We start from the raw sequence: 23,950 nt of genomic DNA, 5'->3' as shown, positions 1-23,950 counted from the left end.
TGCTCTCACTCAGGCAGGTTATGGGAATCTCCTAACTGTATTATCTGCTTCCAGGCTGGGGCACTCCCACAGGCAAAGCTGATAATATTACTGCCTGTGTACAGCCCTTTCTGCAGACCACAGAAGGCCCTGCAGAAGAAAATTCAGTCCTCCTCAATGGGATGCAAGACCCTCCTGCAACTGGCCTCTATTTATCTCTAAACCTGCACTGTTCAATATGGTAGCCACTAACTGATGAAACTATTTAAATTTAAATTAGCTAGAATTAAATGAAAGTTAATATTCAATTCTTCAGTTGTACTGGCCAAATGTGGCTAGAGGCTACCGTATTGGACAGTGACAAAATAGAACATTTCCATCATTGTAGAAAATTCTGTTGGATACTTACCTTACCCCTACTGCACCTGAACTCAAATTTTCAAATGATCCGCACCTTTGAGCATACTGTGCTTTAGCTGAGGCAACCTCCTTTAATTGGATTACTTACCTTGCCAACGATGCCCTTCAAAACACAGATCAAATGTCATCCTATTCAGAGAAGCCTTTCCAGCCAAGCCTCCCACTCTTGTGCAAGTGATCACTTCATTTGGACGCCCATTGCACTCTCTGCAGACTTCTACCATAGCGCCCCTAACACTCCATGTCACCTAGTGTTCATGTCTGTTTCCCTTTACTACAGTGTGAGCCTGGGCTGGGGTCAGGAACCCAATCTTATTCATTTTTCTAGCCCCAGCTCTAGACTAATGCCTGACATATAGGATATGCTAAGAACTAATTTTGTGAATGAATAAATATTACCAATAAATATTCTAAGGTCAAGATTTTATCAGACTTCAGAAACAAGAGAATGCCCCAATTTAAATGCCTCACTGACAGGTAAAAACTTTGAAGAGGAAATATATTTTCAGAATGATCATCGAAATACTGGATATGCTCTTTTAAGTCGCAATGTCATGCTAGAGTTGTGTTCCATTCACAACTAACCCACGAGAGGCATGACAATTGGAGTGGATAATTGAGATGGTTTGACAGGTATAGCGAGGTGTGGCTGACTGCACACGAAGGAAATTCCAGCTTCAGCAATTATGAGATACACACCTACGACATTAAAAGCATGAAGATTTGGCTAGTCAATTCAAATATTAAGTGTCTAGGCTTAAAAATAGTTTATTGGGACATTTTCCATTATAAAAATAACACATGCTCTTTATGAAAATTTGGGAGTACAAATCGGCCACCCATAGATTCATTAACAAAGGATTAATGTTGTTAACATGTTCATGTAATGACTCACCTTATCTACATTCTTACCATATCTTATGTTACTCCTTTACAGTCAACATTACAACACAGACATTTTTATATCTTATTATGGGCTGTATTTTTAATAGCTGTATAATATGCAATTGAATGGATGTGTCATAATTTACTGAAGTATTCCCACTATTATGTAGTATATTTTCAAGTTTTCACCATTATAAATAACACGGGAGTTATTTGAGTATAAGAATTTTTTGTATCGCATGTAATTGATTCAGATTCCCAGATGTGAAATATCTGAGTTTTTAAATATCTGCTTCATTTGCTACTTTATTCCTAGTACCTAGAACAATGCCTATCCCATGGTAGGTATTTTATTAATAATTGTTTAATGAATATGAGATGTTAATTAAGTGGAAAAAAGCTGGCTTGATATGTAGACACCAAAAGCATGTCATAGGCATGTCTTGTGACAGGTTCCAGGGAAGACTTTGTCCCCACTTTTAAAAAAAATAAATTTTATTTTTTAGAGCAATTTTAGGTTCACAGCAGTATTGAGTAGAAAGTACAAAGTTCCCATCTATCCCTATCCCCACACACCTAACCTCCCCGGCTACTGACATCCTGCACCACGGTGGCACATGTTATAATTGATGAACCCATCATTATCACCTGAAGTCCATAGTTTAGGATTCACTCTTGGTGCCGTGGAATCTATGGGTTGGGACAAATGTATAAGGACAGGTATCCACCATTACAGTATCATACAGAATAGTTTTACTGTTATAAAAATGCTCTGTGCTCTATCATCCCTCCCTTCCCCCAACCCCTGGCAATCACTGATCTTTTTACTGCAGTACAATTGTTGAATCACATGGTAAGACTATGTTTAGTTTTGTAAGAAACTGCCAAACTGCTTTCCAAAGTGGCTATACCATTCTGCATTCCCACGTGTCAGCAGAGAAAAGAATTCCAATTTCTTCACGTCCTTGGCAGCATTTGTTGTTGTAAATGTATTGTTTTGGCCATCCTAATAGGTGTGTAGTAGTATGTTATTGTTATTTTAATTTGCAATTCCCTAATGACATATGATGTTGAACACCTTTTCATATGCTTAATTGCCATCTATATATCTCCTTTAGTGAGATATCTGTTGAAATTTTTTGCTCATTTTAAAAGTTGGGTTGTTTGTTTCATATTGTTTAGTTTTAAGGGTTCTTTGTATGATGTGGTTAACAGTCCTTTATCACATATGTGTTTTGCAAAAATGTTATCCAAGTCTGTGGCTTGTGTTTTCATTCCCTTAACAAGGTATTTTGCAGTGCAGAAGTTTTCAATTTTCGTGAAGCCCAACCTATCCATTTTTTCTTTTATGGATGATGCTTTTGGTATTCTATTAAAAAATCATCATCAAATTCAAGGTCATCTAGTTTTTTTCTGTTATATCCTATAGGTTTTATAATTTTGTGTTTTACATTTAGGTCTGTTATCATTTTGAGTTAATTTTTGTGAAGGGTATAGAGTCTGTGTCTACATTTTTTTTTCTTTTTTTCTTTTTTGCTTCTGGATGTCCTGTTGTGCCAGCACCTTTTGTTGAAAATATTATCTTTTCTCCTTTGGATTGCCTTTGCACCTTTTTCAAAAGAATTGACTATGTCTGTGTGGGTCTATTTCTGGACTCCTTATTCTGTTCCACTGATCTATTTATTTATTCTTTGGCTTATACCACACTGTCTGGTAGCTTTTTAGTAAGCCTTGAAGTCAGGTAGTATCAGTCAGTACATTTACTTTTCATGTCTTTTCCCTCTTTTACTGTTCTAATTAAAACTTCCAGTTCAATTTTGAATAGTAGCAGTAGTAATACTCAGTTCCACTAGCTTAAAATAAATGCTTGCATTACCCCTTTAAGTATGATGTTTGCTGAAAATGAAAAAATAAATATCATTTTTCTGGTTAAGGACATCCCTTGCTCTTTCTTTCTTTCTTTCTTTCTTTCTTTTTTTTTTGAGACAGAATCTCACTTTGTTGCCAGGCTGGAGTGCAGTGGCATGATCTCGGCTCACTGCAACCTCTGCCTCCCGGGTTCAAGCAATTCTCCTGCCTCAGCCTCCCAAGTAGCTGGGACTAAAGGCATGTGCCACCACACCTGGCTAATTTTTTGTATTTTTAGTAGAGATGGGGTTTCATCGTGTTAGCCAGGATGCTCTCATCTCCTGACCTCGTGATCCGCCCACCTCAGCCTCCCAAAGTGCTGGGATTACAGGCATGAGGTACCACGCCCAGCCGAAAATTTTCATTTTAACAAGCATTCCAGGTTATTCTAGTTCAGGTGGTCCAGGGGTACACACTTTGCAAAAGTAGCTAATCTAAAATACCATGTGCAGCAAGCACTTTTCCATTTTTCAATATTATGTACAAATTCTGTCTTTGATTCTGATGGACAATGATACATGTGTGCATTAGGCATTTAAAAAAATAGGTTATCCCTGTCAGCAACTTAGTAATAAAAATGACTTGAAGTACCAAAAATGAGAGCATAGTTTATTGATACTTATAAAATTTGTAATCAATATCAGTGTTGCAGACTAATTTTTATGATCTGATTATAATTTAGTTACATGTGACTGAAATCTGCAGTGGCCCAGATTTGCTCTATTTGTAGACTTTCTCCCACAGTACCCCAGAACAGAGGATTCTAGCAAACCTCAGATCGATAAGGAGTAACAGGATGGGACAATGGGTCGAACTGGCCAGAATGGAGCTGAGATTACCAGCTGTAGAATTTAAGCAGGTCCACTTGACGGAAAAAGAGAGACTAACTGGAGCTACTACTTATTTCTGATATTGAATGAAATGAAGCTGATGTCTGTGGAGTCTAAATATCAAGGAATGGTAAAATGAAAAGGTTCCTGGTGGGTTATCCATGCCATTACTAAAGTTCTAGCATAATTTTGTAGTAGTTAGAAGCCCAGATTGTGATGTCTATAGCATGTATGAACGAGGTACTGTTAAAGCTGAATGCCAATCTTTATGAGAGAAGTTGAGGGAACATGTACTGCCAAGGATCTGACCTTCACTCCCAGAAAAATAATCAGATTGTCATCCTCAAGAGGTAAGCATAGTTCCTAAGAAGGAAGAAAGTTCCTTCTGCTGCATTAATGTCATCTTTCATACAAAAATCAATGTGAAGAACTGCCTCCATGTTCAGCCTCAATGACATACAGTATGTGACAATTACTCAAGTGACTTAAATGATTTCCTATACAGACCACAGTGCCACTTTTCTTACATATATGTAAGGGAGCCACCTACTGTCAAAACAGGATATTACAGCTACAAATTCTCCCACTGCCCCACCCCCAACTATACAACTGCATAAACTTAGCTGCAATAATTTAGATGAGAATTTTGCAGAATTCAAGAAACTGACGTAAAATAATTTTGGGGGTGGGAAGGAATAATCCACACTTCCCTGTGTCCTTTACAAGTTGGAAAATATTCATTAAGCACTTACCTGTTACGTATTGCAAGTCTCAAAGAGAATCCTGGTATGCTGGAATTAGTAAGGCAGTTTGTAGTAACAAATGCCCCTGCCAATTTCCTTCTTAGTATTTTTGGTAATGCTATTTCTTCCTGAACGTGTCTTTGCCTGTCTCAAGCTTACCTAGCCTGCAAACTCAGTTAAGTCTTACCTCCCCCATGAAGACTCTGCATATCTCCAGCCTGTTGCAGCCTCTCCTGCTTGGATCTCTGTTGCTTTGCTTCATCCCGGAGGCACACTCCTGTGGGCACTTCCTCATACATACACTGCTTCATGGTGATAGATAGCAATAGTTAGCATTTACCATATGTCAACACTGTTGGACCATTTTCCTTCTATTCACTTATTTAATTATCATATTAACTCAATGAGGTGATTACTGTTATAATCCCCATTTTTAAAAAGAAGAAACTGAGGCCTAGAGAGATTTAAAAAAAACTTGCTCAAGGTCCTTAAGGTTATTAAACAGTAGTGTCAAGATTTAAACCCATGTATCTGCATTTCCAACTTATTTGTAAGCACTTGGTGGACAAGAACTATGTTCTAAAATTCTTTTGAAGTTCCCACATTGCCTAGCCTAGTGCTATGATCTTAGGGACTGATGTTCATAGTTTTACTACAGTTTACTAATTTTCCAGGAAATCAGAAGACCCAAGGAAGAAGGTAGTTTTCCCCCCATTAATCAGGCTGATAAAAAAGAAGTTTGGCAAGATACTATAGCAATAATAGGGAACTTGTGTTAACCATGTACTATAAGCCTGGCACCGTGCTAAGCATTTTTATATATTATTTAATTCTTACAATAAGCCTTTTCAGAGAAGTACTATTATATATATCTTATAGATGAGAACGCTAAACACAGAGAGGTGAAGTAACTTGCCTAAGGTCCCACAGATTCTAGTCTATGTCTAACCTATATGCTATCATCTTGCACCTACTGTGTAAGAATACTTATTTACAGCCGGGCACGGTGGCTCACGCCTGTAATCCCAGCACTTTGGGAGGCCGAGGTGGGCAGATCACCTGAGGTCATGAGTTCGAGACCAGCCTGACCAACATGGAGAAACCCAGTCTTTACTAAAAATACAAAATTAGCCAGGCGTGGTGGCGCATGCCTGTAATCCCAAGTACTCAGGAGGCTGAGGCAGGAGAATCACCTGAAGCCGGGAGGTGGAGGTTGCGGTGAGCTGAGATCGCGCCATTGCACTCCAGCCTGGGCAACAAGAACAAAAGTCCGTCACAAACAAACAAACAAACAAACAGCTTATTTACAAGGGGATTTAGAAATTGCAGTGAATACACCATGAGGAAGATGGCCTTCTCTCATAGAACAATGACTCCTAATTTTGTAGGATTGGTACAGGAGGGCGAAGGTTCACAGAAGGATTGCATATTCTCAACTATTGATGTCTCTTTCCCTTGGGGATCTCATGAGTTACTGCTGCCATCACAGAACTGACCTCATGGGGGCAATGCTCCCAAACCCACAGCAACCCTGAGGCAAGGCTGGAACATTTACTAAAGTCCAGGGTAATAGGACAAGTACATAACATAGAGCACCACAATCTGGTTACAAGATGTGGCTCGCTCTCCAAGGCTTGAACAAAATAAATATTTTTGACCCTCCTTCCTGCAGTGGCTCCATTCTTATGTTTGTGACAGAAGAGCAATCACCTGGCACCTTTCTCTTCAAAGTCAAGCCCCTAGAGAGCCAGGTGCAGGAGGAGGTGGAAGTTTCCAGTGGTGTGAGAATTTCTATTTCCTTTATCAAGGCCTGGAACTTGTACATATGATGGACATTGTAGATGACCACTCTCTTGGGTAGATGCCTTCCCCTTCAGCTACTAGCTCCAGGAATGAGACCTGCTCCTAAGCCTTGCTCCTTGCTATGGTCTGAATGTTTGCGTCTTCCCAAAATGCACATGTTGAAACCTAATCCCCAAGGTGATGGTTTTAGGAAGTAGGGTCTTTGGGAGATGATTAGGTCAGGACGGCTGAGCCTTCATGAATGGGATTGGTACCCTTATAAAAGAGACCCCAGGCTGGGCACAGTGGCTCACACTTGTAATCCCAGCACTTTGGGAGGCTGAGGCAGGGGGATCACTTGAGGTCAGGAGTTCAAGACCAGCCTGGCCAACATGGTGAAACCCTGTCTCTACTAAAAAATACAAAAATTAGCTGGACGTGGTGGTGGTTGCCTGTAGTCCCAGCTACTTGGGAGGCTGAGGCAGGAGAATCCCTTGAACCCGGGGGGTAGAGGTTGCAGTGAGCCGAGATCATGCCACTGCACTCCAGCCTGGGTGACAGAGTGAGACTCCATCTCCAAATAAATAAATAAAAGAGGCCCCAGAGAGCTGTCTTGCCCCTTCTACCATGTGAAGACACAGCAAGAAGAAGCCATCTATGAATCAGAAAGTGGGCCCTCATCAGACACCAAATCGGTGCCTCGATCTTAAACTTCTCCAGAACTGTAAGAAATACATTTCTGTTCTTTATAAGCTACTCAGTTTATGTTACTTTGTTATAGCAGCTGAAACAGATTAAGACATACCTCAAATGGACACCATAATGTCTAACTAGTCCATATAACATATTTACATGTACAATAATAGGTACAAGTAATAGCTGTCCGCAAACCAACTCCTTTGGTCAGGGTATCAAGAGATGAAAGGAATCATTGCACCCAGATGTCTAACAGTTCAAGAGAAGCCAATAAGATGAAGGGGCTCTCACTAGGAGCTCATCCTGACAATGCCATATGCATGTGCACATGGGCCTGTGAGTGTGGATGAGAAAGGTGGTACACGCATTTTTGTTTCAAGATACTGCCTTTTGGGGTGCTAGTGACTGGGAGATCACTGGGAAGACTGCATGTGGAGACAAAGTGGAGGACAGTGCCTTCGGGATCACTTCTGCTGGTGCTGCCTCCAAACCTGTCTGCCTACTGGTGCCAAGAGCCTGACTACCTTGCGGAGACCCAGACCCATGCTTGTAGGAGCTCAAAGGCTATTCACTGATTTTTATTAAGTGCTTGATGGATGTTTTTATTTTTATTTAAAAAAATAAACTATTTCTTTATCAGGCAACAATGCTTTACCTAGAAATTTCTTTTCTGGAGCTTGCCTTGGGTATCAGTTTGGTCTTTGCCCTCTACTGAACCCTCAGCTCAGCTAGCCTTAAAATATAAAGATTCTTACATGCTCCAGCAATTTCTTCTGATATGGCACACACCAAAAGTATAAGACATTGTAGGGTCAGTGGTCATTGGTGAGAAGAGATGAAACAGTTTGTTCCACTTGAAAAATATTTCCTTCCTGATCACTTAAATGTGCCAATCATAAACATGGATATCAGTGGTATCTCCAAATAGAGTAACATTCCATAAACCAGCCCCTGCCTGTTTCTGTATGTCTTGCAAGCTAAGGATGATTTTTTAAAACTATTAAATAGTTAAACAAAATTGAAAGAACAATAATATTTTATGAAATGTGAAAGTTACATGAAATCCAAATTTCAAAATCTATAATAAAGTTTTATTGGAAGACAGTCATGCTCCTTCCTGTATGTATCATCTCAGGCTGCCTTTGCTCTATAATGGCAGAATTGAGTAGTTTTGACAAAGACTGTATGGCCCACAAACCCTAAAATACTTCCTATTTGCCGACCCCTGACATAGTGTAACAGACTCTCTTATGTTGATGCATATTCCATGTCTTTATCCTTTTCTCAAATGATCTCAGTGGTCTTATTTTACAGATGTAGAAATGAAAAGCTCAAAAAGGGTATAAATAGTCTGAATGATACAGAGCCTGAACTGAAGCCCTTGGCCAGATTACTTCAGCTCACTTAGCTTTAGCTACATCACTTATCAAAAAAAAAAAAAAAAAAAAATAGTGTTGATCTCATACAGTTGTGGTAGAGATGAAAAGAAATAAGACTAAGGGGCTTAGTGCTGTGTATGGCATGCCATAAGTGCTCACTAAACATAGCTATTTTTATTAACTAATAATATTATTACTATTAAAACTCAGATCTTCTGTTTCAGCCCAGTACCCTTTTCACTACACTAAATAGCACACCTCTTTCCCACACTGAAGTAAAAAAACAGGAACAGGTTATAGAATCACTGATTTTAAAATATTATTGGTGTTTTAACAAGACTAAACGTAGTTTTCACTCACTCCCCAGACATCTGATCCACTCAGATCCTCAAGTTTCTACCAAGATGACATCAAAATGGCCACAGATGATCCTTTCGGAGATGGATATCCCTCACTTAGGAAGGCCTTATAGCCATTTTATCTCTTCTGCTCTGTAAAATGAAGATAAGAATGTTCATCCTGTGTAACTGGAAGCTCAAATAAGATGACAGATATGAAGGCTCTTTAAAAGTGAAGTGACACCGGGCACGGTGGCTCACGCCTGTAATCCCAGCACTTTGGGAGGCCGAGGCGGTTGGATCATGAGGTCAGGAGATGGAGACCATCCTGGCTAACACAGTAAAACCCCGTCTCTACTGAAAATACAAAAAATTAGCCAGGAGTGGTAGCGGGCACCTGTAGTCCCAGCTACTCGGGAGGCTGAGGCAGGAGAATGGTGTGAACCTGGGAGGCGGAGCTTGCAGTGAGCCGAGATTGCACCACTGCACTCTAGCCTGGGCAACAGAGTGAGACTCTGTCTCAAAAAAAATAATAAATAAAATAAAAATATAAAAAATAAAAGTGAAGTGTCCTTGCAGTAAAATTATATATGTAGAAAGCCTTTTGCAAAAGTAGATAATTCCTAAGATCATTATTCGTTCATAGGCTGTTAAGATTCACATCACCATGTGAATCACAGACTAAATAAAACCTTTAGGTTCTCTTTATTCTACGAATCCTTGCTTTGTAGAGGAGCAAGCAGTATTCAGCTCAAAACGGTAGAGAATGTGCCAGTGATGGAATATGGGAGAAAGCTGTCAGAGAGGGAAGTGAACAAATGAGAAACCTTGGGAAGCTTCCTGCTAGCTGTATGCCTGAGCATTGCCACCCCCATGTCTCTCTCCTATGAGGCCTCTCTGCGGCCCTCCAGCTGCCTTCCTTTCTTGCCCATTTCCCTTTTTCCTTTTGTCTTTCCTATTTCCTTCTTCCGTCTTCCTGCCCTCACTGCACCCTTCTTTTCCTCCCTCACTTTGGCCTGAAGAATATTACAAGTTGAGCATCCTTATGCCAAAAGTCAAAGCAAAGGCCCACTACATAGTTTATTCAGCATCCCCAAAGGAAAAAAGACCTTCCCAGCCACCTTCAGCTGCAATATATCTTTTCTGTGCATACCAGATATGTAAGTCATATTTTTACTAAGTAGTTATGTATAAATAAGTATATGAAAATGACTATCAGCAGCGTATAATTTTTTTTTTTTTTGAGACAGAATCTCACTCTGTCGCCCAGGCTGGAGTGCAATGGTGTGATCTCCACTCACTGCAACCTCTGCCTCCTGTGTTCAAGCAATTCCCCTGCCTCAGCCTCTCATCGTAGCTGGGATTACAGGTGTGCACCACCGGACCCGGCTAATTTTTATAATTTTAGTAGAGATGGGGTTTTGCTATGTTGGCTTCAAACTCCTGGTCTCAAGCAATCCACCTGCCTTGGCCTCCCAAAGTGCTGGATTATAGGCATGAGCCACCGTGCCCGGCCTGAGCATATAATTTCAGAGTCAGAAATGATGGTGATGCCAAACAACCACAGGTTGTCCAATGGTTGGCTGAGATAGTGATGCTTTTCCTTTCTGATGGCTCAATGTATACAAACTTTGTTTCATGCACAAAATTATTTAAAATATTGACAAAATTACCTTCAGCCTATGTGTATAAGGTATATATGAAACATAAATAAATTTTGTGTTTAGACTTGGGTCCCATCCCCAAGATATCTCATTATTATATGCAAATATTCCAAAAGCCAAAAAAATCTGAAATCTGAAACACTTCTTTGGATAAGGTATATTCAACCTGAATTTATTATAGTTTCTATATAGATAAAACATTTCTGTTCCATGTCCTTAATGTCATATTATTCTTCTACTCATGTAAATTGTTTCATGTTACTTGAGAAGAAATAATTTAAAAAGGACTATTATTTGCAAAGCTTTTTCATATATTATTTCATTAATCTTTCAGTTCTCTCAAACATTTGAAAACAGTTCCAAATTACAATAATGGACAAAATAACAAAAAGCTTTCATTCTCCCCACCCCCTGCTTTTTTTTCTTAATAGGCAAGTATCTCTTCACTGAACAAAGAGCTTCCTGCATTGTGGATGTGCAGTATCACTTGGTTGATTTAGTTCTCTATTTCTGATTTTACTGTGGACATCTCTCTGGTCCATTTTGAAGGTGTTCGTGATCATGTTGCCTGGCAAATAAATTCCTAATTCTTTGTTTGTTTGTTTGTTTGTTTGTTTTTAAGAGACAGGGTCTGGCTCTGTCCTCCAGGCTGGAGTGCAGTGGCTAGACCATGGCTCACTGCAGCCTTGAGCTCCTGGGCTCAAGCGATCTTTCCACTTTGGCTTCCCAAGTTGCTGGGATTACAAGCACGAACCACAGTGCTAGGCCTGTTTCCTAATTCTCTGGCATGGTATTGGAGAGCCTCCATGATTAACCCCTGACCTCTCTTTCCAGTTTTATTTCTCATGGCCCCCTTTTATGTATCATTCTAAATTACATTTTCCTAACTGTACACTTCCTCACATATTTCTCTCTGCCTAGATTACCCCCATCTTCTCACCAAATCTGTCTGTTGAAACTGGACTGGTCCTTCAAGTCCCAGGTCAAAACTAGCCATTATGTTTCTCTGAACTCACACAGTCCTTTGTTAATACCTCTATTGGGGCATTCCCCAATTTGGCATTGTGCTGTTATTATTATTTTTTTTTAATTTTCTAGTAAGTGCTTTTATTTGCCACCACACATAATGCTACAGTGGGCATCCTGTATGCATACTTTCATGTGTCCTTGCTAGTATTGTACAAAACAGATTCCTAGATGTGGAATTGTTAAGTCAAGAGACAGGTTAAGATTTTTTTTTTCTCTGTTCTTTTTTTTTTTTACTTTGCTTTAAGTTCTGGGATACATGTGCAGAACGTGCAGGTTTGTTACAGAGGTATACATGTGCCATGGTGCTGTTATTGTTATTGTTTATGAACCTATCATCTCCTACTACTGTCTGATATGTCTCTGTAGGCCCCATGACCCTAGCAAAATGACTACACATAGTAGGTTTTTCCATGAATGCTTAAGAGATGACTGAGCCTACTGTCTCCAGCCTAACTTCCCTATTTAAGAGCTGAACAAATCAGATTTTTTAAAAGTTTCATTCCATTTAAGAGTTAAACCATTTTTCTTATTTAGTGCCAGATTTTACCTTAGCATATATGACATGATGTTGGATACACCACAGTTCCATTTCTTTACCTACAAATCATAGTTCTGGGAAAATGAGAAATGTCTGCTGTAGGCACTTATTCAAGTACTGCAGTCATGTGCAAACATGACTAGGCAAACATGACTCGGAATCTGACGCTGACCTAGGACAGCTTCAGGCTTTACATGACCTAACACACGACCTTAAGGCTGGCTTTCCATTTAAATGCCAGTAGTCCAAAAACACTTTAAACTATTTATTTCTCTGCAGTGGGTCATAAAACCTGACATTAATGTTATAGAAAAAAATTACATTTGAATCCATTTGTAGCTGAAAGAGAATATGGTTGGTGGTATTTTTAGGAAGAGCTCTTCTCTCAAAGAAAATAGGAATAGGTTATATAATCATTGATTTTAAAATGTTTTTGTTATTGGTGCTAAGATGCCTTAGATCGAGACATCTCATCGATTAGTGTTGCCAAGTGACATCACACGGGCCACTCTTGGTCCTTCAGGAGATAGGTATCACTCAGGGAAAAAAAGCGGTATATTTTCAGCTCATATTTTTTAGCAACATACGAAGTTAATTTTGTTAAAATTCAAAAGCCATTTCCCCTTATGGCTACTGTTTCTTCCTTTTTCAGGTTCAGACAATTTCCCCCAAACTCAGGCTTTTTCATATTCCTGTTAAAGATTGTTATAACCTCTCCTTATGACCTTTTATAAAATTGCAATCCTTCATTCCTCGGATAGGACTTTTTATATTTAAATGGAAAGAAATTTATCTGGTAGCCAAAATGCTAAATGGAATTTATGTAAAAGAGAGATCAGCGAAGCAAGCCAAGTGTGGCCTTGGCCCTGGGATTACATGTGCAGATGTGTCCATGGTTGAGGAGAATAGCTTTGTCATCTTTCCTATCTACTCAATCACCTTTCCCTCTGCAGGGAAGCTCAAAGTGTCCTGATAGTACTCCTGGTGCTATATAAGCACAAATGCAAGTGTGATAGTTGTTAGAATCAAAATGGAATTGCTAAAGTTAAGAAAACCATGACAAATAGAGCCGGGAAGGCCACAAAGAGAGGGTTCTCATCCGTGTATGTCTGGTAACAAAAACTGTCACAAAAAACTGCAAAACCCACAACCTTGCACAAAGGCCATTGCCACCTTATATAAAAAGTACCTCTGCAAGGACACCTGTCCCACTACTGCCTGTCCAACCTCAGGCTGGCATCACCCCTATTGTTGATCTTTGTAGCCACGGATAATTATTTCAAAACAACGATGTAATCTTCCTCATTTTTTCCCTTTAAAAACCTTTGTCTTTATCTCCCTGAACACACACATAGTTTACTATGGCATGCATACTGACATTGCAATGCTCTATCTTTAAATAAATATCCTTTCTTTTAGAGAGTCTGTCTCTGGTTGTTATTTAGGCTGACACAGTATTCCTAAAATAGGGTCCCTGATCCTATCCTTTTAAGTAAAAATGAGGGTAAGTTTTCAATAAATATTCCTCAAGCTGAGTTCCTGGTTTTTCAGGAGGGATGAAGCATAGGTTAAATCTCAGAAGTACCACCTGTGAGTAAAATAGATTGATTGACTATTCATTAAAAACCATGCCTGAGGTCTTCCTTTTCTTCAGTTGCAGCCTTTCAACACCCATCGCTCTACCTGATCCCTCTCAACTCTTGCCCTCCCTTTGCATAGGTAAATAGCCAGATGCACATTTAAGTTTTATCACAGCATGAGGGGCATTTTTGATGAAAATCATATGTTTGAAATAATTTAGAAGCTCACCTAATAGAGTTTGCTGGAGATTTTTAGAGCTGTAACACCAAACTATTCCTTCCAGGTGCTCCATATCATCACTCACTGTTTTTATCAATGAATAGTTTTAGGTTTTCAAGGCCAGTCAGTTTCTCTGAGGCACTCTGTCTGTAATTCTTGCAGTTGCACACCAGAGTAGTGGAGCCTGACAGAGAACACCGGTTTGTATAGTTTTTTTCTTTTTTTTCTTGAGATAGAGTCTCACTCTTGTTGCCCAGGCTGGAGTGCAGTGGCACAATCTTGGCTCACTGCAACCTCCGCCTCCCGGGTTCAAGCCATTCTCCTGCCTCAGCCTACTGGGGAGCTGGGACTGTAGGCGCCCGCCACCACGTCTGGCTAATTTTTGTATTTTTAGTAGAGATGGGGTTTTGCCATGTTGGCCAGGCTGGTCTCGAACTCCTGACCTCCAGTGATCCGCCCTTGTTGGCCTCCCAAAGTGCTGGGATTACCACCGTGAGCCACCGTGCCCAGCCTCGTATAGATTTCTTATTCTTATTACAGAGATTCTTAAACTTTCTTGGTTCCCAGCATCTTTAGTGTTTCAGTAGTTTTTTTCATGGAAACTCTAGGCCAAAAGAAGTACCTAATTGTTCTGAACCTAGGCCAAAGCAAGTGCCTAATGGGTCTAAACAATTTAATAACGGCAGTTTGCATGGTAGCTGGCAAATGTCACTGTGTTTCCCTTGAAATTTAAAAATGTCCGGCTGCCTCCCTGTGAGTTCACTACAGTGCCCTGGGGCAACTGGTGTAGCGTTCAGGAGCACCATCTTTATGTTTTAGGGCAGTTAGCAAACATTCCTATTCTAATTCATATATGATGTCCTTATGAAAAATAAAAATTGCTATGATTTCACGTCTCTCTAGAAAATAAAACGGTGACATATGTCAACATGGATAGATCAAAATGCAATGTTAGGTAAAAAAAAAAAAAGGCAAGTTGCAGAATAACGTGTAGAAAAGAATAGCTTTTATTTAAAATTTATATCTTATTTATGCTAGAAGGTTGCACACTCTCTCTAGGAGAGTGGTTATCTCTATGGAGGAGAAAGAATGGGACTGGAAGAATAAAGAAGACCTACATTTTATCTGCACCATTTTAGATGTGTTATTAAAATATGCAAGGCAAACATGAACAAATGTTGATATTTGTTAATTCTGGGTGGTGAGCCATAGGTGTTTCTCATACTAGTCTTTGGACTTTCCTATATTAAAAAAATTTTTAACCCAGAAAGTATTGAGCAAGAGCTAAAATGGTAGATCAAGTATTGGTTTTCTTTTCTACATATGATCAACCCTTATAGATATTTAATTTAGTTTGGGGTCATAAAATAATTCTGAATTTTTTTCTGGGGTCAGAAATAGCCAGATAATGAACTACACACTATGTGTTCAAAAACCCCAGCTGCTGTGTTTTACAAAACCAGCTGCTTGCTAATCCTAATAAGGTGTAACTTTTGCAACTAATTAGTTCTAAAAGGCCGATTTAGATTTACATTCAGATTCAACACATTATCATGTTGAAGAAGAGACATCGTGTAGGTTTTTTAAAAATTTCAGTACAGGTGGGTGCAGTGGCTCACGCCTGTAATACCAGCACATTGGGAGGCTGAGGTGGGCAGATCACCTGAGGTCAGGAGTTCAAGACCACCCTGGCCAACATGGTGAAACCCCGTCTCTACTAAAAATACAAAAATTAGCTGGGTGTGGTGGCACGCGCCTGTAATCCCAGCTACTTGGGAGTCTGAGGCAGGAGAATCGCTTGAACCCGGGGGGTTGAAGTTGCAGTGAGCCAAGATCGTGCCTTTGTACTCCAGCCTGGGTGATAGAGCGAGACTCCATTTAAAAAAAAAAATTCAGTATCTTATATGTGGTAGGTATTCAGTGAATACCTTTGGAATTAGTAAAATTAATTTATCTTTACTTAGCATTTTCTGAAAAATTAATAATAAAAAACCATTAAGCCACAGCTTTGTGGCAGCTTTATAATGTGGCTTGTAATTTTTATTATTTTTTAAATGTTATTTTAATTTTAAACTATCATATGTTCATATGGTTCAAAATTAAAAGGTTTAAATTGATATGCCATGAAAAATAAGACTCCATTTAACCCTCAATCTCCAGCCACTCAGTTCTCTGAGAGGTAACCAAAGTGACCAGTTTTTGTGCCTATGTTTAGAAAAGAGGCATTATATATACATATACCTATACATATATTTTATATATATTATATATACGCACATTAATATATATACATAAACAAATACACAAATTTGTTTTTCAAATAGTAAATACACGTCATATTCACGGCTCTAAATACCATCTACGGATGATGTTGATTAGACAATCATTTGGATGTCTAATAAATATTTCAAATTTTATTTGAAACAAACATATTTCAAATAAGCTCCACCTGTAGCTTGCGCATTCAGTTGATAGCAACCCCGGCCTTCGGGTTGTTCAGGCGCCCTTGACTCCTGTCTTTCTTTCACGCTAACATCTAGTCTGTCAGGAAAGTCTGTTGATGACTTTGAAACATTTCCAGAATCTGACCACTGCTCACCACCTCCTCTCCTGTCACCTAGTCCTGGCCACCAGCATCTCTCACAGGGACCACTGCCTCAGCACACTCTCTACTTCCACCTTGTCTCTCACAGTCTGTTCTCCACCAAGCAGAGAGATCCTTTTAAATTGTAAGTCATAAATGCCACTCCTCTCAAAACCCTACAATAGGCCCAGTGCAGTGGCTCACACCTGTAATCCTAGCACTTTGGGAGGCCGAGGCAGGTGGAACGCTTGAGCCCAGGAGTTAGAGACCAGCCTGGGCAACATGGCGAAACCGTCTCTACAAAAAATACAAAAATTAGCCGGGCATGATGGCGCCTGCCTATAGTCCCTGCTTAGGTGGGAGGATGCCTTAAGCCTGGGAGGTGGAAGTTGCAGTGAGCCGAGATCGCACCACTGCACACCAGCCTGGGCGGCAGGGCAAGACCCTGCTTCAAAAACAAAAAGTAGGCCGGGCACAGTGGCTCACGCCTGTAATCCCAGCACTTTGGGAGGCCGAGGTTGGTGGATCGCTTGAGCCTGGGAGTTTAAGACCAGCCCAGCCAACATGGCAAAACCCTGTCTCTACTAAAAATACAAAAAATTAGCCTGGTGTGGTGGTGTGTGCCTGTAGTCCCAGCTACTCGGGAGGCTGAGGCACGAGAATCGCTTGAGCCCGAGAGGCGGAGGTTGCAGTAAGCCAAGATGGCACCACTGCACTCCAGCCTGGTGAGGTGACAGAGCGAAACTCTGTCTCAAAAACAAACAAACAAACAAAACAAGCAAAACCCTATAATTGTTTGCTTTTACTCAGAATACACTTCAAAGTCCTGCACTGATGAAGTCCTGCATGTAGGCCCTGCATTGATCTGCCTGCTTTATCTTCCTTACCTTCATGCTCTCTTTCTGGCTCACTCTGCTCTGCTTTGCTGGCCTCTTCTGTTCCCTGCATTCACCAGACACACTCTTGCCTTAGGACCTTTTCTAGCTCTCTCTGCCTGCAACTCTCTTCTCCCAGATCCTCTTTTGGCTAACTCTCTCATCTCCTTCAAGTCTTTGTTCAAATCTTGCCTTCTGAGGCCCAACCTGACCACACTTTTTTTTTTTTTTTTGAAACGGAATCTTGCCCTGTCACCAGGCTGGAGTGCAGTGGGGCAATCTCAGCTCACTGCAACATCCGCCTCCCGGGTTCAAGTGATTCACCTGCCTCAGCCTCCCGAGTAGCTGGGACTACAGGCGCATGCCACCATGCCCAGCTAATTTTTGTATTTTTAGTAGAGACGGGGTTTCACCATGTTGGCCAGGATGGTCTCGATCTCTTTACCTTATGATCTGCCTGCCTTGGCCTCCCAAAGTGCTGGCATTACAGGCGTGAGCCACCACACCCGGCCGACCACAATATTTAATAGTGTCTTTTCCCCACAGGCAGCCCCTGGATCTCCCATGGCCTGCTCTACTTTTTCTTTTAATCATAGAACTTACCAGTTTCCAATATACTATATATTGTGCATGTTTGTTGTTTATTGACCATCTCCCTTAACAAAGTGTAAGCTCCACTATGGTTGAGACCTTTGACTACTTTACTTATAGATTTATCCCAAGTGTCTAGTGTGATGCTTGACACATAGCAGATGCTCAAAAGTATTTGTTGGATATGTGAATAAATAAATTATACTCTGCATATTGTTTTGTGTCTTGTTTTCACTTAATGATATATTTACTCACATGAGGTATCTTGAAAATCTTGGAAATTTCTTATTAGCACATTGTCTTCGTCTATTTAGTGCTGCTATAACAGACTACCTGAGGCTGGGTAATTTATTTTAAAAAAGAGGTTCCTTTGGCTTACAATTGTGGTAGCTGGAAAGTTCAAGATTGGGCAGCTGCATCTGGTGAGGGCCTCGTGCTGCTTCAACTTGTGGCAGAAAGTGGAAGAAGAGTGGGCATGGGCAAAGAGATCGCATGGTGAGAGAGGAAGCAGAAGACAGAAACCAAACTGAGGAAGCCAGACTTGTAACAACCTGCTCTCTCTGGTATTAATCAATTCCCGGGAGAGGAAGAGCTCACTCATTCCCATGGGAGGGTATTAATCTATTTTTGGGAGTCCTTCCCCATGACCCAAATACCTCCTACTAGTCCCTGCCCCTCAACACCCTCACACTGGGGATCAAATTTTTTCTTTCTCTTTCTCTCTCTTTCTTTCTTTCCTTTCTTTCTTTCTCTCTCTCTCTCTCTCTCTTTCTCTATCTCTCTCTCTCTCTTTTCAAGGTCTGGCTCTGCTGGAAGTGCACTGGCATGATCTTGGCTGCCTGCAACCTCCGTCTTCCAGGCTTAAGCCATCCTCCCAACTCAGCCTCCCAAGTAGATGGGACTACAGGCACGTGCCACCACCCCAGCTAATTTTTGTATTTTTTTGTAGAGATGGGGTTTCGCCATGTTGCCCAGGCTGTTCTCAAACACCTGAGCTCAAGTGATCCGCCTGCCTCGGCCTCCCAAAGTGTTAGGGCTACGGATCTGAGCCACCGTGCCCGGCCTGGGGATCAAATTTCAATATGAATGTTGAAGGGGACAAACCACATCCAAACCATAGTACACATACTTTTTTTTCTTTCTTTTTTTTTTTTTGTAGAGACAGGATATCCCTATGTTAGTCAGGCTGGTCTTCTCAAAGTCCTGGGCTCAAGCAATCCTCCCAGCCTTCCAAAGTGCTGGGATCATAGGCATGAGCCATTGTACCCAGCCCATTCTCTTTTTTTAATAGAAGCTTATTATTCCACTGGAAAGCTGTATCATAATTTATGTAACCAGTTATATTTAGATTGTTTGGTCCTTTTTTTTTTTGACAGATAATACCATAATGACAATCTAGTCCATATGTTATTCTGCATGTACAAGAATATCTGTAGGATAAATTCCTGGAAGTGGAATTTCTGGGGCAAAAGATATATATATGCCAAAGATATTGCCAAATTGAATTCCATACTTACAACAACACAGTTTTATAATTTTATTATTTTTGCCAGTTTCATAGATTTTAAAAAGTCTTCTCAGTGTAGTTTTAATTTGCATTTATTTTGAGTGATTGAAAAATCTTTCCTATATTTCAATGATGTTTAGTTATTTTTATATTTTCTATGTAAAATTTTAATCTACTTTCCTATAGTGTTGTTAATCTATTTCTTATTGATGCTTAAGAGTTCCTTATATAGTCAAGAAATAAGTCCTTTGTCTATGATAGGAGACGCAAATATTTTTCTCAGGTTTGTGGTTTATCTTTTGACCTTGCCTGTAGCTTTTCTTTCTTTTTTCTGTTTTTAAAAAATTTCTTTTACAGCAATATTCCACCGAAGCCTATGATTTTTGACCTAGAAGCTTTAAACAAATTTTTATGAAGTTGAAGTCATCAATTTTTTATTAATACTGTTTCACCCCTGGGTTTTGTGTTAAAAATAGAAGGTCTTCCTCAATCTGATTTATGTAAAAATTCTTACATGACTTCTTTTCATACTTTTGCAGTTTTATTTTTACTTGTAAACTTTGATCTACTTGGAATATATTTTGATGTATTATGAGAGAGGATTCAATAATATTTCACCTCAATAACTCTCCAGTTGCCTTCAAACCATTAACTGAATGTCATGTTTTTTTCCACTACTTTGAAATGCCATTATATTAGTTTGTTTTCTGTTGCTTATAACAGAATACCTGAAACTGGGTAATTTATAAAGGAAAGGAATTTATGTCTTACAGTTTGGGAGGCTGAGAAGTCCAAGGTTGAGGGGCCACAGCAGGTGAGAGCCTTCTTGCGGGTGGTGGGGGGGTTCTCTACAGATCCCAGGTGGTACAGGGCTTCACAATAGGAAGTGGGCTGAATGTGCTGAGTATGCTAGCTCAGATCATTCTTCCTGTCCTTTTTTTTTTTTTTTTTTGAGATGGAGTGTCATTCTGTCACCCAGACTGGAGTGCAGTGGGGCGATCTCAGCTCACTGCAACCTCCACCTCCTCAGTTCAAGCGATTCTCCTGCCTCAGCCTCCCAAGTAGCTGGGATTACAGGTGTGGTCACCATGCCCAGTTAATTTTTGTATTTTTAGTAGAGACGGGGTTTCTCTATGTTGGCCAGGCTGATATCAAACTTCTGACCTCAAGTGATCCACCTGCCTCAGCCTCTCAAAGTTCTGGTATTACAAATGTGAGTCACCGTGCCCAGCCCCAATCTCCTCTTAAAGGCCTCACCCTTCAATGCTATCACATTGGGGATTAAGTTGCCAACACACGAAATCTGAGGGACACATACAAACCACAGCAGCGATCTTTGTCATATACTAAATTAACAAATGCATAAGTGCATTGGTATCTGTTTCTGGAAATTCTATTCTGTGCCACTGATTCTTGTGTCTGTATATTCATGCCCCACAACTACTGCTTCCATTTCTATTGGTCTATAGTGAAAAGGCTAGTGCTCTATCATTGCATTTACTGTCAGAATGTCTCCAGATATCCTTGCTGCTTGTTTTTTAACCTGAAATTTATAATGAGCTAGTTTAGTACCTTGCAAACAATAATATCTATACCAAAACCAAGATAGAGACAAAGACTAAGACCAACGACAGCAACAACCACAGTGCTGTGGTATTTTGTGGGCTACTATTATATTCATACTCTTCAGCTGCAATCTTAGCTATTGCTTTTAGCATATTTTAATCACGAGAAACAAGGTCTATTTCTGTTTTGTCTCTGAATCAATCCCTTCCTTCCTTCCTGACTCCTTCCCTCCCTCCCTTTCTTTCTTTTTTTCTTTCTCCCAGGCTGGAATGCAGTGGCAGTCTCGGCTCACTGCAACCTCCACATCCTGGGTTCAAGTGATTTGCCTGTCTCAGCCTCCCAAGTAGCAGGGATTACAGGCCCGGGCCACCATGCCCAGCTAAGTTTTGTATTTTTAGTAGAGATGGGGTTTCGCCATGTTGGCCAGGCTGGTCTTGAACTCCTGTCCTCAAGCAATCCACCTGCATTGGCCTCCCAAAGTGCTGGGATTACAGGTGTGAGCCACCATGCCCAGCCAATTCTTCCTTTCTTTCTTGAGACAGTGTCTCGCTCTGTCCCCCAAACTGGAGTTCAGTGGCAGGACCTCAGCTCACTGCAACCTCCCCTGCCTGAACTCAAGCCATCCTCCCACCTCAGCCTCCCCAGTAGCTGGGACTACAGGCGCTTGCCACCACAGGCTAGTTTTTTTTTTATTTTTGGTAGAATCAGGGTTTTGTCATGTTGCTCAGGCTGGTCTCAAACTCCTAGGCTCAGGCAATCCAGCTGCCTTAGCCTCCCAAAGTGCTGGGATTACAGGTATAAATGACCACAACCCAGCCCGAATTAATTCTTTCTGAATCAACTTCTGGTTGTGGCTGCTATCTTAGTTTCACCTCCATCATTGGTTTGGACTGTTGTTCTGGGTTCTGTGCTTCAGCAATCCTGATATCCTTCTATTCACTTTTTTCCTTCTCAGTTCATGCTATAGCATAATTTAAAGCAGTTTGTTCAAAATCGTAATTATAAAGGACTTACCAGAATATACCTTTCATTCACTTCTTTTAGATAGAATTCTTATATTCTTGAAACAATCTTTCAGTCATTTCAATTCAAACTGTAGTTTGTGATTCTAACCTTTACATTTTAAAGTATGCTTTCCACTTGAGTTCTTTAAGATTTGGACAAACGACTGGTTTCTATGCAACCACGCAGGTGAAGGGCATGTTCTATCTTGCAGCTTTCCATTCCTTAGCAATGTGCTTCCATCTGTAGTCAATAAATATACTCCACAGGGAAGAAGAGAAAAACATGAATTGAGTAAAAGAATTCTTACATGAAATGTCAGCAGGCATTTTATAAGATTAATTTTTAAGCTAAAATAAAATTTCTACCCACCATTGACTAAATATATTTTAAAGCCTACAAGCATAGATAGACTATAATTCACAGACATCTACATGAATATATTAAAGACTGAAGAAACCAAATATGATAAAATTGGCACATTAAAAATTAGAATAAAGGCCTGTAGAATCTGCATGAGAAATGCAGAACTATATCTGTCTTGTGGGGATGAAAAATAATAACCAACAGTTGGTGTACAGATGCTCCTTGACTTATGGTGGGATCAAGTCCTGATAAATTCATTATAAGTTGAAATTATTGTAAGTTAAAAATGCATTTAATACCTAATCCACTGAACATCACAGCTCAGCCTAGCCTACCTTGAATGTGCTCAGAACACTTCCATTAGCCTGCAGTTGGGCAAAATCTTCTAACACAAAGCCTATTTTGTAATAAAGTAATTTTTTGAATTAGTTTATTGAATATTTATTGAATATTTTACTGAAAGTGAAGAACAAAATGGTTGTATGAGTTCTATGGAATGCATATTGCCTTTTCACCATTGTAAAGTTTAAAAATCTTAGTGTGAACAACTGTTAAGTCAGGTACACTGCTGAGCTTTCTATTGAATCCATGTCATGACCCTGTGGACCAGGTGCAATTATTATCCTCATTTTGTAAGTGAAGAAACCTGAGGCTTAATAAGCAATTTGTTGAAAGCCAGCCACTTACCAACTGGTAGACCAAGATTCACATGTAAGCAGCCCAATCCCAGGCCACTATACTGCTACTATGCAGAAATGAAGAGCTAAAATGGGAGTGTATGAAGGATTTCTTCCTGTATGGTGCAATTATGAATTTTTTTTTTCTTTTGAGATGGAGTTTCACTCGTCACCCAGGCTGGAGTGCAATGGCACGATCTTGGCTCACTGTAACCTCCACTTCCCAGGTTCAAGCTATTCTCCCACCCCAGTCTCCAGAGTAGCTGATATTACAAGCATGTACCACCACACCCGGCTAACTTTTGTATTTTTAGTAAAGACGGGGTTTCACCATGTTGGCCAGGCTGGTCTTGAACTCCTGACCTCAGGTGATCCACCCACCTCAGCCTCCCAAAGTGCTGGGATTACAGGTGTGAGCCAGCACTTCCAGCCTATGAATGATTTTTTGAAATCAGCTTTATTAGGTTTAATAGACATAAAATTCACCAATATTGAGTACACAATTAGATGCATCTCAAAAGTATACAGTAGTGTAATCATCACTGAAGTCATAATATAGAACATTTCCGTCATCCCAGAAGATTCCCATGCCCCTTCACAGTCGGCTTCTCTCCCATACTCTCTGACTCTTGGCAACCACTCATTGATCTCCTTTCTGTCATGAGAGTTTTGCATCTTTTAAATTTTTATATAAATTGAGTTATATGGTAGTAGTTTTTTGAGGATGAATTTTTTAATTTACATAATGCTTTTGAGGTTTATGATGTTGTCACATGTATGTTATTGACTTT

General features: G+C 40.1%; 1 protein-coding gene across 3 annotated transcripts in view; it reads right to left on the bottom strand.

Annotated features, from left to right (window-relative positions):
- The window catches only part of CFAP206 (cilia and flagella associated protein 206), a 91,067-nt gene that overhangs the window by 64,820 nt on the left and 2,297 nt on the right, over positions 1 to 23,950 (bottom strand). For all 3 annotated transcript variants that reach the window (XM_024357327.3, XM_063812523.1, XM_054686822.2), the window contains exons 2-5: positions 22,129 to 22,377; positions 8,983 to 9,113; positions 5,959 to 6,014; positions 4,953 to 5,070 (exon numbers count right to left, since the gene is read on the bottom strand). In XM_024357327.3, coding sequence (XP_024213095.2) covers positions 4,953 to 5,070; positions 5,959 to 6,003 — 163 coding nt within the window. In that variant the 5' untranslated portion in view covers positions 6,004 to 6,014; positions 8,983 to 9,113; positions 22,129 to 22,377. The remainder of the gene's footprint in view (positions 1 to 4,952; positions 5,071 to 5,958; positions 6,015 to 8,982; positions 9,114 to 22,128; positions 22,378 to 23,950) is intronic.

This window comes from Pan troglodytes, chromosome 5 (assembly GCF_028858775.2).
Source record: "Pan troglodytes isolate AG18354 chromosome 5, NHGRI_mPanTro3-v2.0_pri, whole genome shotgun sequence".
Lineage (NCBI taxonomy): Eukaryota > Metazoa > Chordata > Mammalia > Primates > Hominidae > Pan > Pan troglodytes.
This window is presented reverse-complemented; position numbering and strand designations above follow the sequence as displayed.